This window comes from Pimephales promelas, chromosome 13, assembly GCF_988280905.1.
Source record: "Pimephales promelas chromosome 13, fPimPro1.hap1.1, whole genome shotgun sequence".
NCBI classification, from domain to species: Eukaryota; Metazoa; Chordata; class Actinopteri; order Cypriniformes; family Leuciscidae; genus Pimephales; species Pimephales promelas.
In genome coordinates, this window is record NC_142781.1 from 32,369,092 (window position 1) to 32,382,977 (window position 13,886).

The 13,886-nt window shown below is 38.0% G+C and overlaps 1 protein-coding gene across 2 annotated transcripts; it reads right to left on the reverse strand.

The window, feature by feature from the left end:
• Positions 1 to 238: 238 nt before the first annotated feature.
• On the reverse strand, positions 239 to 13,669 carry tfap2b (transcription factor AP-2 beta). Of its 2 annotated transcripts, none has more exons than XM_039648156.2 (7): positions 13,451 to 13,669; positions 10,861 to 11,313; positions 9,546 to 9,603; positions 7,496 to 7,715; positions 7,103 to 7,221; positions 6,401 to 6,542; positions 239 to 2,104 (listed from the first exon to the last, which is right to left on the reverse strand). In XM_039648156.2, the coding sequence occupies exons 1-7, from the start codon at positions 13,529 to 13,531 to the stop codon at positions 1,804 to 1,806; spliced, it is 1,374 nt and encodes a 457-aa protein (XP_039504090.1). In that variant the 5' UTR covers positions 13,532 to 13,669; the 3' UTR covers positions 239 to 1,803. The 2 variants fall into 2 exon arrangements, with proteins under 2 accessions (XP_039504090.1, XP_039504091.1); XM_039648157.2 differs by lacking the exon at positions 13,451 to 13,669 and adding an exon at positions 11,629 to 12,128.
• Between the last annotated feature and the right edge of the window lie 217 nt (positions 13,670 to 13,886).

The following is a 13,886-nucleotide window of genomic DNA, read 5'->3' on the forward strand; positions in this document are numbered from 1 at the left end:
TTTGGACAAATGTATTGGCATGTTGCCTGACTACATTGTCTAAAAATATACTTTTAATGCAAATAAAATGATTACTAATGGTATCTCCGTGAACGTAACATATTAGCTAGCTATATTTAATAGTTATTATGGATGTAGCACTTTTTTTAAAAATTAAAACTACTTTAATAAACGTTTTTGTTCGTTTAAACTGTCACATGATGAAACAAGAGGGGTTGACCAACCACACTGCAACACCTACAATAAAACACACGTTTTATTCTTATTTCGAGGTAAATGAAAATCACCAGACAAGAACCAACTTCTAGCCTTCACCACATAACACCGTATCTATGAAACAAAAAATACAAGATGCTATCTAAAACAAGCGTTCACCCACGCACAGAGACAGTCACAGATAGACGACCCAGTCTATTCCTATGTACATACGCCCATTAAATTAAGCATAAATAAATATATACAAACATAAATAAAAGAGCCTTCCGCGCACAGTAAACCCAATATTAACTTTGACAGACAGGCTATAATCCAGCTTGCGCGCGGGGCTGCGAAAGTGCGCGCCCACGCCGGTTGAGGTGAGCGCGTAAAAGCTGCGCGTGGCCGTGTCCCAGCACGCGCGGTCACCTGTCCTTTCCTCAGTTTTATGCAGACCCTTTTTCAGTCTGTTTTCAAAAGTCTTCTTTTTTTCTTTTTTGTTTCGTTGACACTGTCAACACCACGGTCAAAGCAAGCTTCCATTCAGCCGATGTAGGGTTGTAAAACAAATAATCCATATTTAGGCCATAAAATGTGTTTTCTTTGTCTATGTTGATTTAAGTCTGTGTAAATGTTAGTATACATTTAAAAAAAAAATACATAAGCAACAGATGAAATGTCATTTGGTCAGCTAAGATGATTGCCATGTTAAAAGTAACCTGCTGGAAATGTCCTCACAACCAAGACAGCACTAAGAGCAGTTTCAAATACAAAGAAATACAACCAAAAATGACAAAATTGCTTTCTTTCTTGCATTTTTGTAGACAAGCTATTCTGAATATTGCCCAGGGTGTTTGAAAGAATATGTAAAATCTCAGATTTTGGTATCTTTATGTGAATAATCAGTTTGAGAACTTCATTTGTAATGAATTGCTGTGATTATGTGTAAATGTGAATCTGTCGTAACATCAGTGATGGACTGTAACGTAACTAGCATGATAGCACATTCACAGCCTCTTTTTGGCTAACGCTATTTCATTGCAATAAATGCAATAAAATCTCCTAGATTTGAATAAGTTGTCTCTCTTTCAAGCGATGGAGCAAATTCACATGTTAGTGTGAATTTGTTTTACTGTAATCGTGGCGAAGGCTGAATGGAATGTATTTAATATTGCAGAACTGTGCAGCAATAATTTTGTCTAATAATAAGTATAATTAAATATAGTAGCTAAAAGTGTCTCCACCAAGCCTGTCCTCTCATGTGCTGGCCATTACATCGAAGAACACTCAAATAGCAGGTTCAGATTCATGAGCATGTGTGTAAAGGACATGTCAAAGCCAATGTCAAACGTTTATACACAAAAACACACACTCACAAACACTCCTTGAATATGTTCACACTCGCACACCAATGAGATGAAGATGGTGAACGTGTCACGGCAGACTCATGTCCTCCAGGATCGTATCGTTCCTTTCGCTTTCCCGTGATCTCCTGTCCAATCTCCACCTTCAACCCAGAATGTAAAACGCAATGTCATAAAACTAGAGTTTATAGAATCTCTGAACATCTCCAATGACTCCGCCTCCTTGATATCGTATTTCCACAGTTCATTTCCTGTGTTTTTCCTCTTTCTCTCCGCCTTTGGAGCCGGGTCCGTCTACAGATGTGTGTCGGTTGGAAGTGGGGTTGTTCAGGAACATCTTGTCGAGGCCTTTAAGGGCTTCAGTCAGGTAATTCTGCAAAGCCGTGAGGGCGGCGCAGATGGCTGGAGAACCAAACCCGTGCGTGATGAAGCTAAAGTGTGACAGGCAGCTCTGGATTCCTGGCTCCAGGATGGGCGAAGGCCGAGAGTTTCCTAATGGAGTGCGATCCTGAGCCAACAGGTCCGTGAACTCCTTACACAACTGCCTGAGAAGAGAGATGGAGAGAGACGATTCAAATCACAGACCATGCAAAGATACACAACCAAAACTGCTCTCCCGTTCATTTCCACACTGTAAAAAAAATATTGATGGTTTAACTTAAAAAAGTAAGTAACCTAGTTGCCTTAAAATTTTAAGTACATTGAACTGGAAAAAGTGAGTTAATACAATGAAGGAGAATGATTTAACCATCAGAAACTCAAAATTATGTGTTATCTGAACTAAATAAATTATTTAAGTTGATTTGACAAAAGAAAAAATGTTGTGATTACTACACTGTAAAAAATATTGTTGGTTTAACTTAAAAAAGTAAGTAACCTGGGTTGCCTTAAAATTTTAAGTTGATTGAACTGGAAAAAGTGTGTTAATACAATGAAGTCGATTCATTTAACCATCAGAAACTCAAAATAATAAGTTATCTCAGCTAAATAAATTATTATAAAGTTGATTTGACAAATGAAAATATGTTGTGATAACAAATCTTGGAAATATTTTTTACAGTGCACAGACGAGCTATTCTGAATAATCCCCGAGGAGTTATAAAGAATGTGTTCAAGTTTTCAAATTTGGCTTATAGTCCGTTTATGAATAATCCGACTGAGAATTTCATTTGTAATGAATCGAGTATATGGTTTGTCAGAATATGGTGAATCTCTGTCGTAGATCAAACATCAGTGATGGACTGGACCGTAACTAGCACGACGCTTTCCACAAGAGAGACAATTTGTGTTTAATTACGAGGAAATCTTGCCGGAGGTGGCGGCCAGAGAGTTTACTCAATACTATAAATGAAGAATTAGAGGCTAATTTGAAGTGAAATACACTTATGAGCAATAATTATTTCTCACGGTGGAAAAAAATTATAATGCTCCTTTCAACAATGCGACTGCATACGTTAAATCTAATCAATAAAGTTGAAGCAACACATTACAATCAATATTATTAATTACATTTAACAAATTAGAATTGATTAATAAGTAACCAAATGAATTACTTACAAGTTAACCATTTAAAATGGGTAAAATGCATAACAACAGAATGACAGACTGACTGAATCACTGAAGGAGAAAAACGTAATTTTTTAGTCACCATTATGGTGATCAGTGTGTGTTTTAGTTGGGCTCTTGACCCTTAAATTGTTCACTTTAGATGTTGTTTGTCTGTTAAACGTGAATTATAACCGCCAGATGAACAAATAGAAAAGGTGTTGGTTAAGTTAACATAATCATTAATTCACAATCATTAGTTTTTAGAAATATTCTAAAAACTAAATTCTACTCATTTTAAATGGTTAACTATTAATTCATTTGTTTAATTGTTACTCATTTCTAATTTGTTCAATGTAATTAATAATATTGATTGTAATCTGTTGCCTCAATTTTATTGATTAGATTTAACATATTCGTACAGTCGTGTTCATTTAACTTTTCGGTACTACTGTTAAAATAAAGCTTTTTATTGGCATTTATGGTTCCATGAAGAACTTAACATCCATGGAAGTTTTTCTTCTATAGTGGAACACTTTCTTTGAATTATTAGAATGTTAAGGAATCAAAAGGTTCTTTTTAAGAACTGTTGAATGAAAGATTCTTTTTAGGGAACCAAAAATGGTTCTTCTGTGGGGTCAATGTGAAACCATTATTTAAAAGAGGGTATTGTTGTGTTTATTGTTGCTTGTCTCATGTGGAGTGTCTGTACAAGGTCACTGGATGAACTTTCACTCTAGAATGAAAGGTTCTGTCATCTGTATTTTGTTTGAATTCATTTTTCAATTAAACGGCTCATTTTATCACCATGAAACATAAAAGTGTTGCAATCATCTGAGACATTTCTCATTATATAGAAGGATATATTTTATATATTAAATATTTGTTTCTAAGTGTACACTTAAAAAAAAAGAATTGTTTTCTTCGTGAGAAGAACATTTAATAATCAAAAGAACCTTTTATGGAATGGAACCTTAAGAGTGTATTCATATATGCTGTCTGGCTGGTAAAATTGTTTGCATATTATGTTCATTTTCTACATGTATTGTTGCTTGTCTTATGTCTGCAAGGTCACTAGAGGAACTGCATTTCCTATTCTGAAATAACGTTGAATTAAAATGCCAATAAATGCACAAGATTTAGCTAGATATGCTCTGATATAGCAAGACTAGTCAGGTGAGTTTGAGGATCAGTCACAGTTGCACTAGTATTAACTGTTTCCTATCCAATTCCTTCACCATCTACACACTGATCCAATCAGAGAATGTCATGTCATTTTTCCTGGCACATCATGCATGACAAATTCTTTATTCACATTTATCAGAACATATCAGAAGGTTTGTGCTTGATCTTCTGTATCAGTTAAGGAAAAGCGACCTATACTCGCTCATGGATTACAGCATGCATTTTTCAAGAAATGAATTTAAGTCATAAGTTGAATTAAACAGTCAAATGGAACATACGCCAACCCTGATTCCATTAAAAATCCCACAACAGAAACTGTCAACTTACAGCCATGGATATTCCAACTTATTTCTTTATATATAAATCTACATATTCTTTTAACTTTGTGTGAAATATTGATTATAAAGGAGAACCTCATACATAATATCAAAGCCACATTATAACTCTGAAAACCCTCATCCATAAATTACCAACACTGTGACTTTAGCATTTGGACATTTATGATGAAATAGATAGAATTAGAAAATATTTATTGAAAACTTTCAATATGTCAGACTCTCACTGGTCAAACAGTAAAACTGATTACAATAGCACTGTTAAATAAGTGTTTTTATATTGTTTTAACTCATCAAAATTATTTTATTTTATTTTATTTTAAGAAGTTATCATTCTTAATGATCTCATTCTGAGTAATAGAAAACACTTAGGAAAACAGGTGCTCTGACAGGTTCAGTTATGTTGTGTCCCTGGGAATCATGGGTAAAATATCTATTTCTCATCCCCCAATCACATTGTGACCAAAAAGTCTCCAAAAATATTTCTGCAAAATATTTTTTTTCTTCATTTTTTAAACAAAAAGTGTACCATCTACTTTAAATGAAACTCTCTAGAGTGCAGTGTCCATACACAAGAAAAGAGATACAGAACTTTATACCCTCAGAGCAAAGTCTGCATATTTGCTTTTGAGAGCAAAGCCTATAAATTAGAATAAAGCCATCAATTTAACTTCCAGTCTACTGGGAGTGTGTCTTTATCTGTCATTACCGAGGAAAATGCCGTTCTCAGCGTGTTTCACTTCCTGAAAGAGGTAGTGCACTAAATATTCATGCCTTTCTTGCTTTGGGGAATCATAAAGGGGAAAGAATAACTTTTAGCCATGTGCCCAGATGACATGACATCTTTCAACATTTGACCTCCGCTTATCAGCTTACAGTTTAAATATGGATCTTGCGCTTATTGTGACCAACGTATGATCCTATATTAATATTAGTCTATCAGCAAGATCATTCATATTTTCTTGCAGCGTTAAAGTAATTTACAATTGATGCATTGTAAATATTTTGAAAAAATGCATGACAAAACATGAATGCATATTAAATTCTTAAGGGTTTAACAGCATGTAGGCTACCCAAATGTACTTGTGTAATCTGTTCATATTGTAATAATAATAATGCATGGAGGTGTAACGTGAAACCGAGCGAACGATCACACTTCAATCTCTAAAAGGTCATTTGTGACAAACAGTTCAAATGCCTCCAACTGGCAGTGTTGCAGAGCCCTGCTGCGGCATCTGCAGTTGTCTGGGCTTGTCAGATTTTGACCCACATTCGCTTTCACGTCTCAGAACCACAAACAGTCTTGTTGTCCAGTCGGGAGAGCGCAGCGCGCGAAGAGCCCGAGGCGCGTGCAGGGGGCGGGGGCGCGCGGGCGCGGGGCTGACTGACGGGACTTTGACAGACAGACTGTGAAAGGAGAGGCGAGGGAGGAGGGATGACCTTAGGCAAAACTTCAAGGGGAAAGCTGGCACTTTAAGACTTGAAACATTTCACTTAAATATAATGAGTTTCTAGCTCGGTGCCAGGCTAAGATGGATAAGAGACGCGTGTTTCTGCTGGGCCTGAACTGCCTCATTAGAAACCAGCTAAACGTGTCAAAACGCACCAGGCACTAAGCGGACAGCCATCAAAACGACACACTCCCCAGCAATCCGTGATGGATTCCGCATTCACCTCTAAATGTGGCTACACATTTGCTCAAGCGATTCCCAGTCTTCCAGTGCATAAATATCACTTACGCATGCAACAAACACGTTGTGACACGTATGTACGTACTTTGTGGCGAGCAGCATGTTCTTCCTCGAGTGCAGTTCGTTTGGATCTGTGTGTTGTCTGTTCAGATATTCAGACACGGCCTTTGTAGGAAATTCAGTTTCACAAATGTAGCCAAAGTCCCGAGCCAAATGAACTGCTTCTCCTGGAAATGAAAAATAAATGCAATATAGTAAAAGGGAATTAGCTGGGATCCTGCACATTTTCGCATAAAATATTTTATAGGCTACTAAATTACAGCAGTATAGTTGAACTCAGCTGGAGGAAGAGATTAACCAAATGAAAAATTGTGTTGCAGCATCAATAAGACACTCACTCACAACAATAATTATATGAAATTAGCTATACATGGGTAAAATTTCATTTTAGTGCTTTTCCATTTGTTAGCTAGCCTACTATTTACGCTGCATTGGGCTAAGCAAAAAGCAGATTATAGAAACTCAAAGCAATAAAATTGCATTTTGCATTATGATAGTGAGTTATTCAAATTTTCATTTAGGTTTAAATTGTAGCCTACAATTATTCAAGATGGACGATTAAACAGATAAACTATGTTACGATAATTAAAAAAAAAAAAAGAAATCATTTTCCATTGGAATTGGTGATTATTTGATGAGGCTAAACTCCCAAACACATAGAAAAAATCGAGGATATGAAGAAAAGAATCAGTGAACATGGGAATCAGAATCAGATGTCCTGCTTTACCTTCTACTAGAGACGTCAGTAAAGTGACATTCGCTGCTTTGCGTCTCCCCGCGGGCAAATTCAAGCCGATTTTCTCCAGCTTTTCCCTCAGCGATCTACCGCCATTTTTCGACTTCGCTCTGATCAGAAAATGGATAATTAGATATGTTTCATTACGGATTGACAGCATGATTCAAAAACTAGATATCTTATTGGCAGTAATAATAATAAAAAACCTCTTTCTCAAAACAACAACAACAAATACGCTAAGTCAGAAAATGCTAACAGCAGAAACTCGATGTTTGAGTTTTAAATTAAATGCAAGATTTTTAATAGGCCTATAAATTTTTTTTGTCTTTAATGCATTGACCTCTACTGCTTATGGGTGGCGGATATGATGTTGGATGTTCTCACCTCCGCAAAACCCCGCCAAGCAAAGAAGCGTTCAGGCACTCTGGCGGAGAGAGGCGTCGTTGGACCTCGCCAACAGTCACTTTATATTTGGATGTGGAGCTGAGAAGCGACAGGCGTCCAGGAACCGAGCAGAAAACCTCGTTCGCGTTCACGGAGATCCCGCCGATCAGACCGTCTTTGTTCATCATCAGAGAAGCGACGCTCTTGTGAGGAACTGGAACTGTGCGAGAGAATCAAACAGAAATTTGAGCTAAAGACCTAGGCTATATACTCACATTTAACTATTGTGAATGATGGCCGCTTTACACTACCTGTCATTTTGTATTCACAAAATTTCCCCAGTGATAAAACAATAGGTAAGCTAGTATTTTAAAACAATGTCTAGACTTGTTACAGACAGCCTGTGAGAATATTATGTAATGTAAAATCTTGGCACATGAAAGCGCCGTGAGCTCGAGCCCTCGGCTGGCCAGGGTCACCCCGCACGCGCCCGGAGCTGCCAGCGCGTGCTCCCGTTTTCATACGTTAATTCCACGTTCAATAGAAAGCAAGCCAGAATTGTTTAGAAATTCAAACAAGCCTGCGGTTTATGGAGCATTTTTTATGGGCGTTTTATGGGTCATCACATCAGCATCATAGGCTGCATCCTTAATTTTTTTAAACATTTATGCAGCCTACATTTATAACATTATAGGCTTACTTTGTATTATGGTATTAGATTACCTTTGCATCAAATAAAAAGATAGGCTAGTTAATGCTGTGAGGGTGTTTCTAATACAGCGGCTGTGGGAGTGGCTATCAATCATCTCTATTTTCCCTCTTTTGAAAGTCAACTGTGTAAACACTATTGTAGAGTTTTTATTGTATTTTTTGAGCAAATGGGAACACGAAAAAGCTAGTCTCATTGAAGTTTACCCAGCTATAACGACTTCCGCTGAGAAACCCGGAAATGTGGAAATGGTCAATTGTTATTATTCAATTAATGATGTTATATAAGCATGTTGCCAACTGTAGCCTATATATCATCTATGGAGCTATATTGAAAAGGAATGTGGATTTCATGGTGCAGTTTGTGCGGTTAGCAATATTCACTGTGATTGAGATTCATTTATTTCCCAATTCAGTCACACTTCCTATCAGCTTTTGTTTCCACATAGGCATTTCAACACTACGCTCATTTGTTGTATTATCGATTGGTGACGGACACAAGCTAATAACATTAACCACTTATTTTTCACCCCCCAAAAACACACACTCTCACACGCTGACCGTCAAAGGACGTCAACTAGCCTAACTTAAGCGCTAATGGGGTAACGAGCGCGCGTGCCCGCGGAGATCTCTACAGGGGATAATAGAGAAAACGAGCTGTAAACGAGCTCACGAGATCTGTGCTCAGAAAACCATCCATCACAGCGCCCACTTAAAGGCCTTCTCTTCTGGGAGGCCCGTGTTCCGTTAACTAAATTACCGGCAAACGTCCTTCATAACGGACACATATTAACACGAGCCTAGGGAGTGTTGCTGGAGCTCTTATGACTGCATGAACGCCTTATCTCGGAGTAAATATGTCAAAACCTCCGTGGAGAACTTATTTCAACAATGTGGTGCTGAAATGTTGATTTTACACAGTCATGTTTTCTGTTTTTTGTCCAAGAAAAATGTAGGCATAGAAATCTGGAATTTGCCCTCTATGTTAATAAGAGGCCTATGAATAAAATAAAAGAGACAGCTGATAAGAACTTGCGGCTTTAACGATCCTAACAGTAGCCTAGCTACCCTATGTGATTTTAAAATAATAGGCCTATTTAATGGTCCCCAATTCCACTTGCCAGCCAGGTGACATCATTTGAATACCAGATGTGGTTCAGCGCATGCGTAAAGGGGTGCGCTAAGGTGTGTTCACCTGAAATGACTTTTTGCCCTGAATTCATAAAGGAGTGATTGTTTATATCTGCTCGTTTTCCAAAATGGTGCTGTTGATAATTGAAAAATATCACATTAGCGTAAATACTGACATAGCCAGCATTCTAGAAGCTATTTTCTCATTTACCTTTTTTAATGACTGACTGATCCAGGATGTTCATCCCGCCGTTTGCGTCCTCCAAAGCCTAGAAATACATCATAATGTGAAAAATAAATAAATAGAAATAACTTACATTTCAGGGGCAAATAAATAGGCTAAATAAAAATAAAAATAAAGCGGATGCAAATAGCGAACATGAGTAATTAAAATTTTGCTTAAAAAAATTTAGGTCTCATATTTCCCATTTTTTTCACTTATTTGTTCAGAATAAAACATTTTCCATTTAAGTTTTCTAAATGAGTTTTATTAATGGTCCTGCCTTCGTCGGGAAACATAAACTAATCTGGATTTAATTGAAACGAAACAATCAATTCTAAAGAAGAAAAAAAAAGTCAGATGTCAGCTTTATAATTATTTTGGGAAGAGAGTCAGACAGTCATTATCCAGTCAACTGAACGGGGACAGGCCTTGTCTAAAAATTTATATTACTCAGAAACTTGTCAATTGACGAAATCAGACATGATGTGTGCAGAGGAATATTGATCAAAAAACAGATGGTTAGAAAAGTGAACCCAGTAAAGAAGCCTTAACATATTTGTTGTTTGTAATGTTTTCATTCCATTGCAACAATTATTTTCAGCCTAGGCTAACTCACGTTTCCCTTCCTTAATCCTTTTAAATATTATTTATCACGTACAAATAACAAATTAAAATGTGTTTACCACGACAACAAATGATTGAATAACAAGCATGCCTTTAGGCTATTTAAAATATTAAGCTCCACTATGTAGCCTATAAGATAGTTTGGACTCCTTTTATTAATAGGATACTGTTTATGAAATAATTCAATCTGTTAAAATATTTATATAACAAAAATGTCAACAGGTCAGAAAACACCCTGAAAATATACGCTACAGAGTTGTCATAATAGAGTTGCAATTATTTAAAACAGTATGGGGTAACAGTAAAAAATCTAAACTAAATTAATTCGTTAAATAAAATGATTAACTCATCTTAAATGCAAAAGAAAACTAACTACTCCAAAAATGAAGTCCACGACTCTGTGCAATTTCTACACTGTAAACAAATTGTTGGTTTAACTTAAAATTGTTAGTAGCCTACATTGAAATTTAAAAAAACGAGTTAATACAATGCAGGAGATTGGTTTAATCAACAGAAACTTAAAATGTTATGTTATCTGAACCACACAAATTGTCTAAATGGATTTGACAAAAGAAAAAAATGTGATAACAAAGCATGAAAACGTTTGTTTTACAGTGTATCCTCAAAAAAGAGGTTGTTGTCCAAGCCAAAAAATCCAAAACCATAAATCATAACCAACCTGCACATCCTCCATGCCGTGCGCCAGGCCGTGGAGGGACAGCCCGTCTCCCATGCCCTCGAGCCCGTGATGTGCGGAGTGGAGCAGCACGTCCGGTCGGCGCACGGTCGAGTAGTCCCGCCGGGGGTCCAGACCCGAGAGCTGCGGTAAAGAGGCTCGAGGCTGCGGGAGTAAAGCTCCGCTCTCCGTGCCCACGTCCTGCCGCTGACGGGAGCCCCACGGGTGCTGCTGGGGCTGGTGGAGAGCATTCAGAGAGTACGGGTCACTGACGTGCGAGTACGGATCCTGACTCTGGTGATACGGCAGCGGCTGGTACGGCGGGGGAAAGTACGGTGGTTGGAAGTCCGAGGACGGTGTGTGTGAGAGCGGCGGAGCGCTGGAGTACGGACCCTGAGAGACCGAACCCAGCTGGGACAGTCTGGAACTGTGGCTCGGTACCCCATCATGGCGGTCCTTCAAACGGGAAGAGAATATAAACACGGTTACATGCGAATCTATGCAAACATTTGTTTTAATGTTCTATTTGAGGAATGAAATAAACTTTTGAGGATGTTAGGCTACTGGACCGGATCCAACAAAAGCCTATCGAAAGGATATATCTCGGCGTCCGTAGCGATCCTAAAAAGTAGCCTACATAAGCTTTTAAAAATGCTAATTTCCGACTTTTCAACTCCTCAAAACATCACAAAAATGGGGCAAAGGCATCATTAAACAGGTCGCCTTCCCCACAGTGCGTTTATAAAGTATTGTTGGTGTTCCTAGACTCACCGTGGAGGAATACGTGTGCACTAACATCTGTGCGGAAAAGCGCGAGCTCGCGGTGAGCAGAAGGACACGCGACAGCACGATACACGCTCGCCTGAAGAAACGCGCTCCTTTCTCAACTCCTCATGACCACACACGGAACAAAAACTTGTTTTTTCAGCTCAAATGACTTCTCGTAGGCTATAGGAACCCTGTTGCTCCAGGTCTCGGTGGTGCTGTTCCCGATCCAGAGTGCGCAGTGCTCCGTCCGTTCACTCGCTACACCTCCTCAGAATAATTGTTATTCATGACTCCTCTAATATTGCGGGAATACTTAAAGCAGTGGAGAGCAGCGGAGCGTGAAGGCGCTGCTGTAAGTGACGTTCATTCAGGAGGAGGAAACACTCGTGCTCTGTTTTATTCCCCTCTCTGTTTGAGGTCCGGTATGCACGGGTCTAGACCTCTTTCTTTTGCTATTGTTGTCTTTTCTGTTATTGTTGTGTGTCCATTTATCTCCAGCCAGAACAAACGAATCTCCAGAATCAGCTGCTTTGAACAGGGCAGATGGACTGAGGCCTCATTCACAAGCACCACATAGCCAACTCACATACTTTAATATGCATTAGAACCACTATTCTGACACTCACCATACCAAACTCACAAAATAAATTCCACCATGCACTTCCTTGAGTTTAGCCTATACAAAGAAGCCATGTCAGTTTACCTCTTGAAAAAAATCTGCATTTGGGGGAAACAGTCTTTCTACAACATTCACCATAACTAGCCAAATTATTATCCCATACTCAATAGTTTCACATCACAACACATGCATGAGCGTTTAAGGGCCCAGGTTTTTGACACACACTTAACGGTAACAGCACTGCACTAATATGATAAAGCATTTCGATGCATCATCGGGGTTTTGGCAACCTAAAAAAAATTGATTGTACAAAAAATGGTTTAAGTAAAAATAATAATAATAATAAAGACAGAGATTCTTTTTGCACCGGGTGACATTATAAAGTCCCCCACTAATGGAGTCCCATTAAACAGCTCGTATAATGGTCGATTTCACGGACTGGGGTCGAAGTGTTTAATTACGCGCGTGACGGTGACTGTGAGAGAAAAGCCATGTGTGACTCTCTGGGTCGGCATCCCGCGAGGCTTTTCCTAAAACCACCACGAGTCTCTCCCACGAGCTCGAGACCATTCAGGGGAATCCACGGGACTCCCACGCGTCCTCTCCTTTTCTGGATGCGATTGCCAACAAAAAATTTCAGTGCATAATCATTTTTGTTTTTTATGCTAATACTTTAAATACTTAAAATATCTAATTCAATACATTAAAAAACAATACAAATGTTTAAAGTGTGTCTCGATTAAAAAAAGCAGTTACAGAATCTGGCTTTCATTTATTCTGGCTATCATTTACGTGGCTTACTGGGTAATATTATTAAAAACTCTCCGGGAAAAAAAAAATACAAATTAAATTTTTTTTTAAAGGAAATAAAGAAACCTGATTTACTAATAAAATGGTAAAATGGATTGAAAAATTATAGAAAAGACCGAAGTAAAATATAACAAAATGTTTTTATATTAAATGGGCCTATATAAATATATAGGCCTATCAATATCTTTTATATATATATATTTTTAATTAAAACTTTTATCATTTGATTTTCTTCACTATTTTAATAACCACCATAAACCCCATATAAAAAATAGACAAATATTTGAGGGAAAAAAAAAAATCAAATCACGACCAAACGCTTTCGTCGTTCTATAAATAAATCATACAGTGAAAAAAACACAGATGCGGATGCAGTTTGTAATATCTTCTCTTTACCTCGTATATATCTTCATACTTGACATTTTCCACCAGTTTCCACAGCATGTTCGCGCGCTGATCCCTGTATAACGAGTGCATTCATGTGAAGAGTGAAGATCTCAACTCTCTCTCTCCCTCTCTTTCTCTCTCTCACTCACTCACTGGAAACGTAAAGCTCATAGAAACATCACCGATTCCTTTTCCCTGTTGCTCTGCGTGTGTGCTCGTGCTGTAGCGCAGTTGATACAGTGAATGTCTAATGTTAAGTGTGTGTTGACTTTGGGTTGCATGTAAAGCTGCTGCGGGGGGATTCGCTGAGACTCCAGCTCCATCATCAACCGCAAATGAAATGAACGTTTAACAAACGCTGCAGTCTGCCATTTTACAACGTGTGAACGTGAGGAAACAGAAAAAAATATTAAACCTAAAATAATCAATAGTTCCCTACATTGTA

Coding starts and splice junctions, on each gene's coding strand:
- tfap2b (XM_039648156.2), bottom strand. CDS start 13,531: ATGCACTCGTTATACAGGGATCAGCGCGCGAACATGCTGTGGAAACTG. Junction 6,543..7,102: donor ACTGACGTCTCTAGTAGAAG/GTAAAGCAGGAC, acceptor TTTCATTTCCAG/GAGAAGCAGTTCATTTGGCT. Junction 2,105..6,400: donor AACATGCTGCTCGCCACAAA/GTACGTACATAC, acceptor CTCTCTTCTCAG/GCAGTTGTGTAAGGAGTTCA.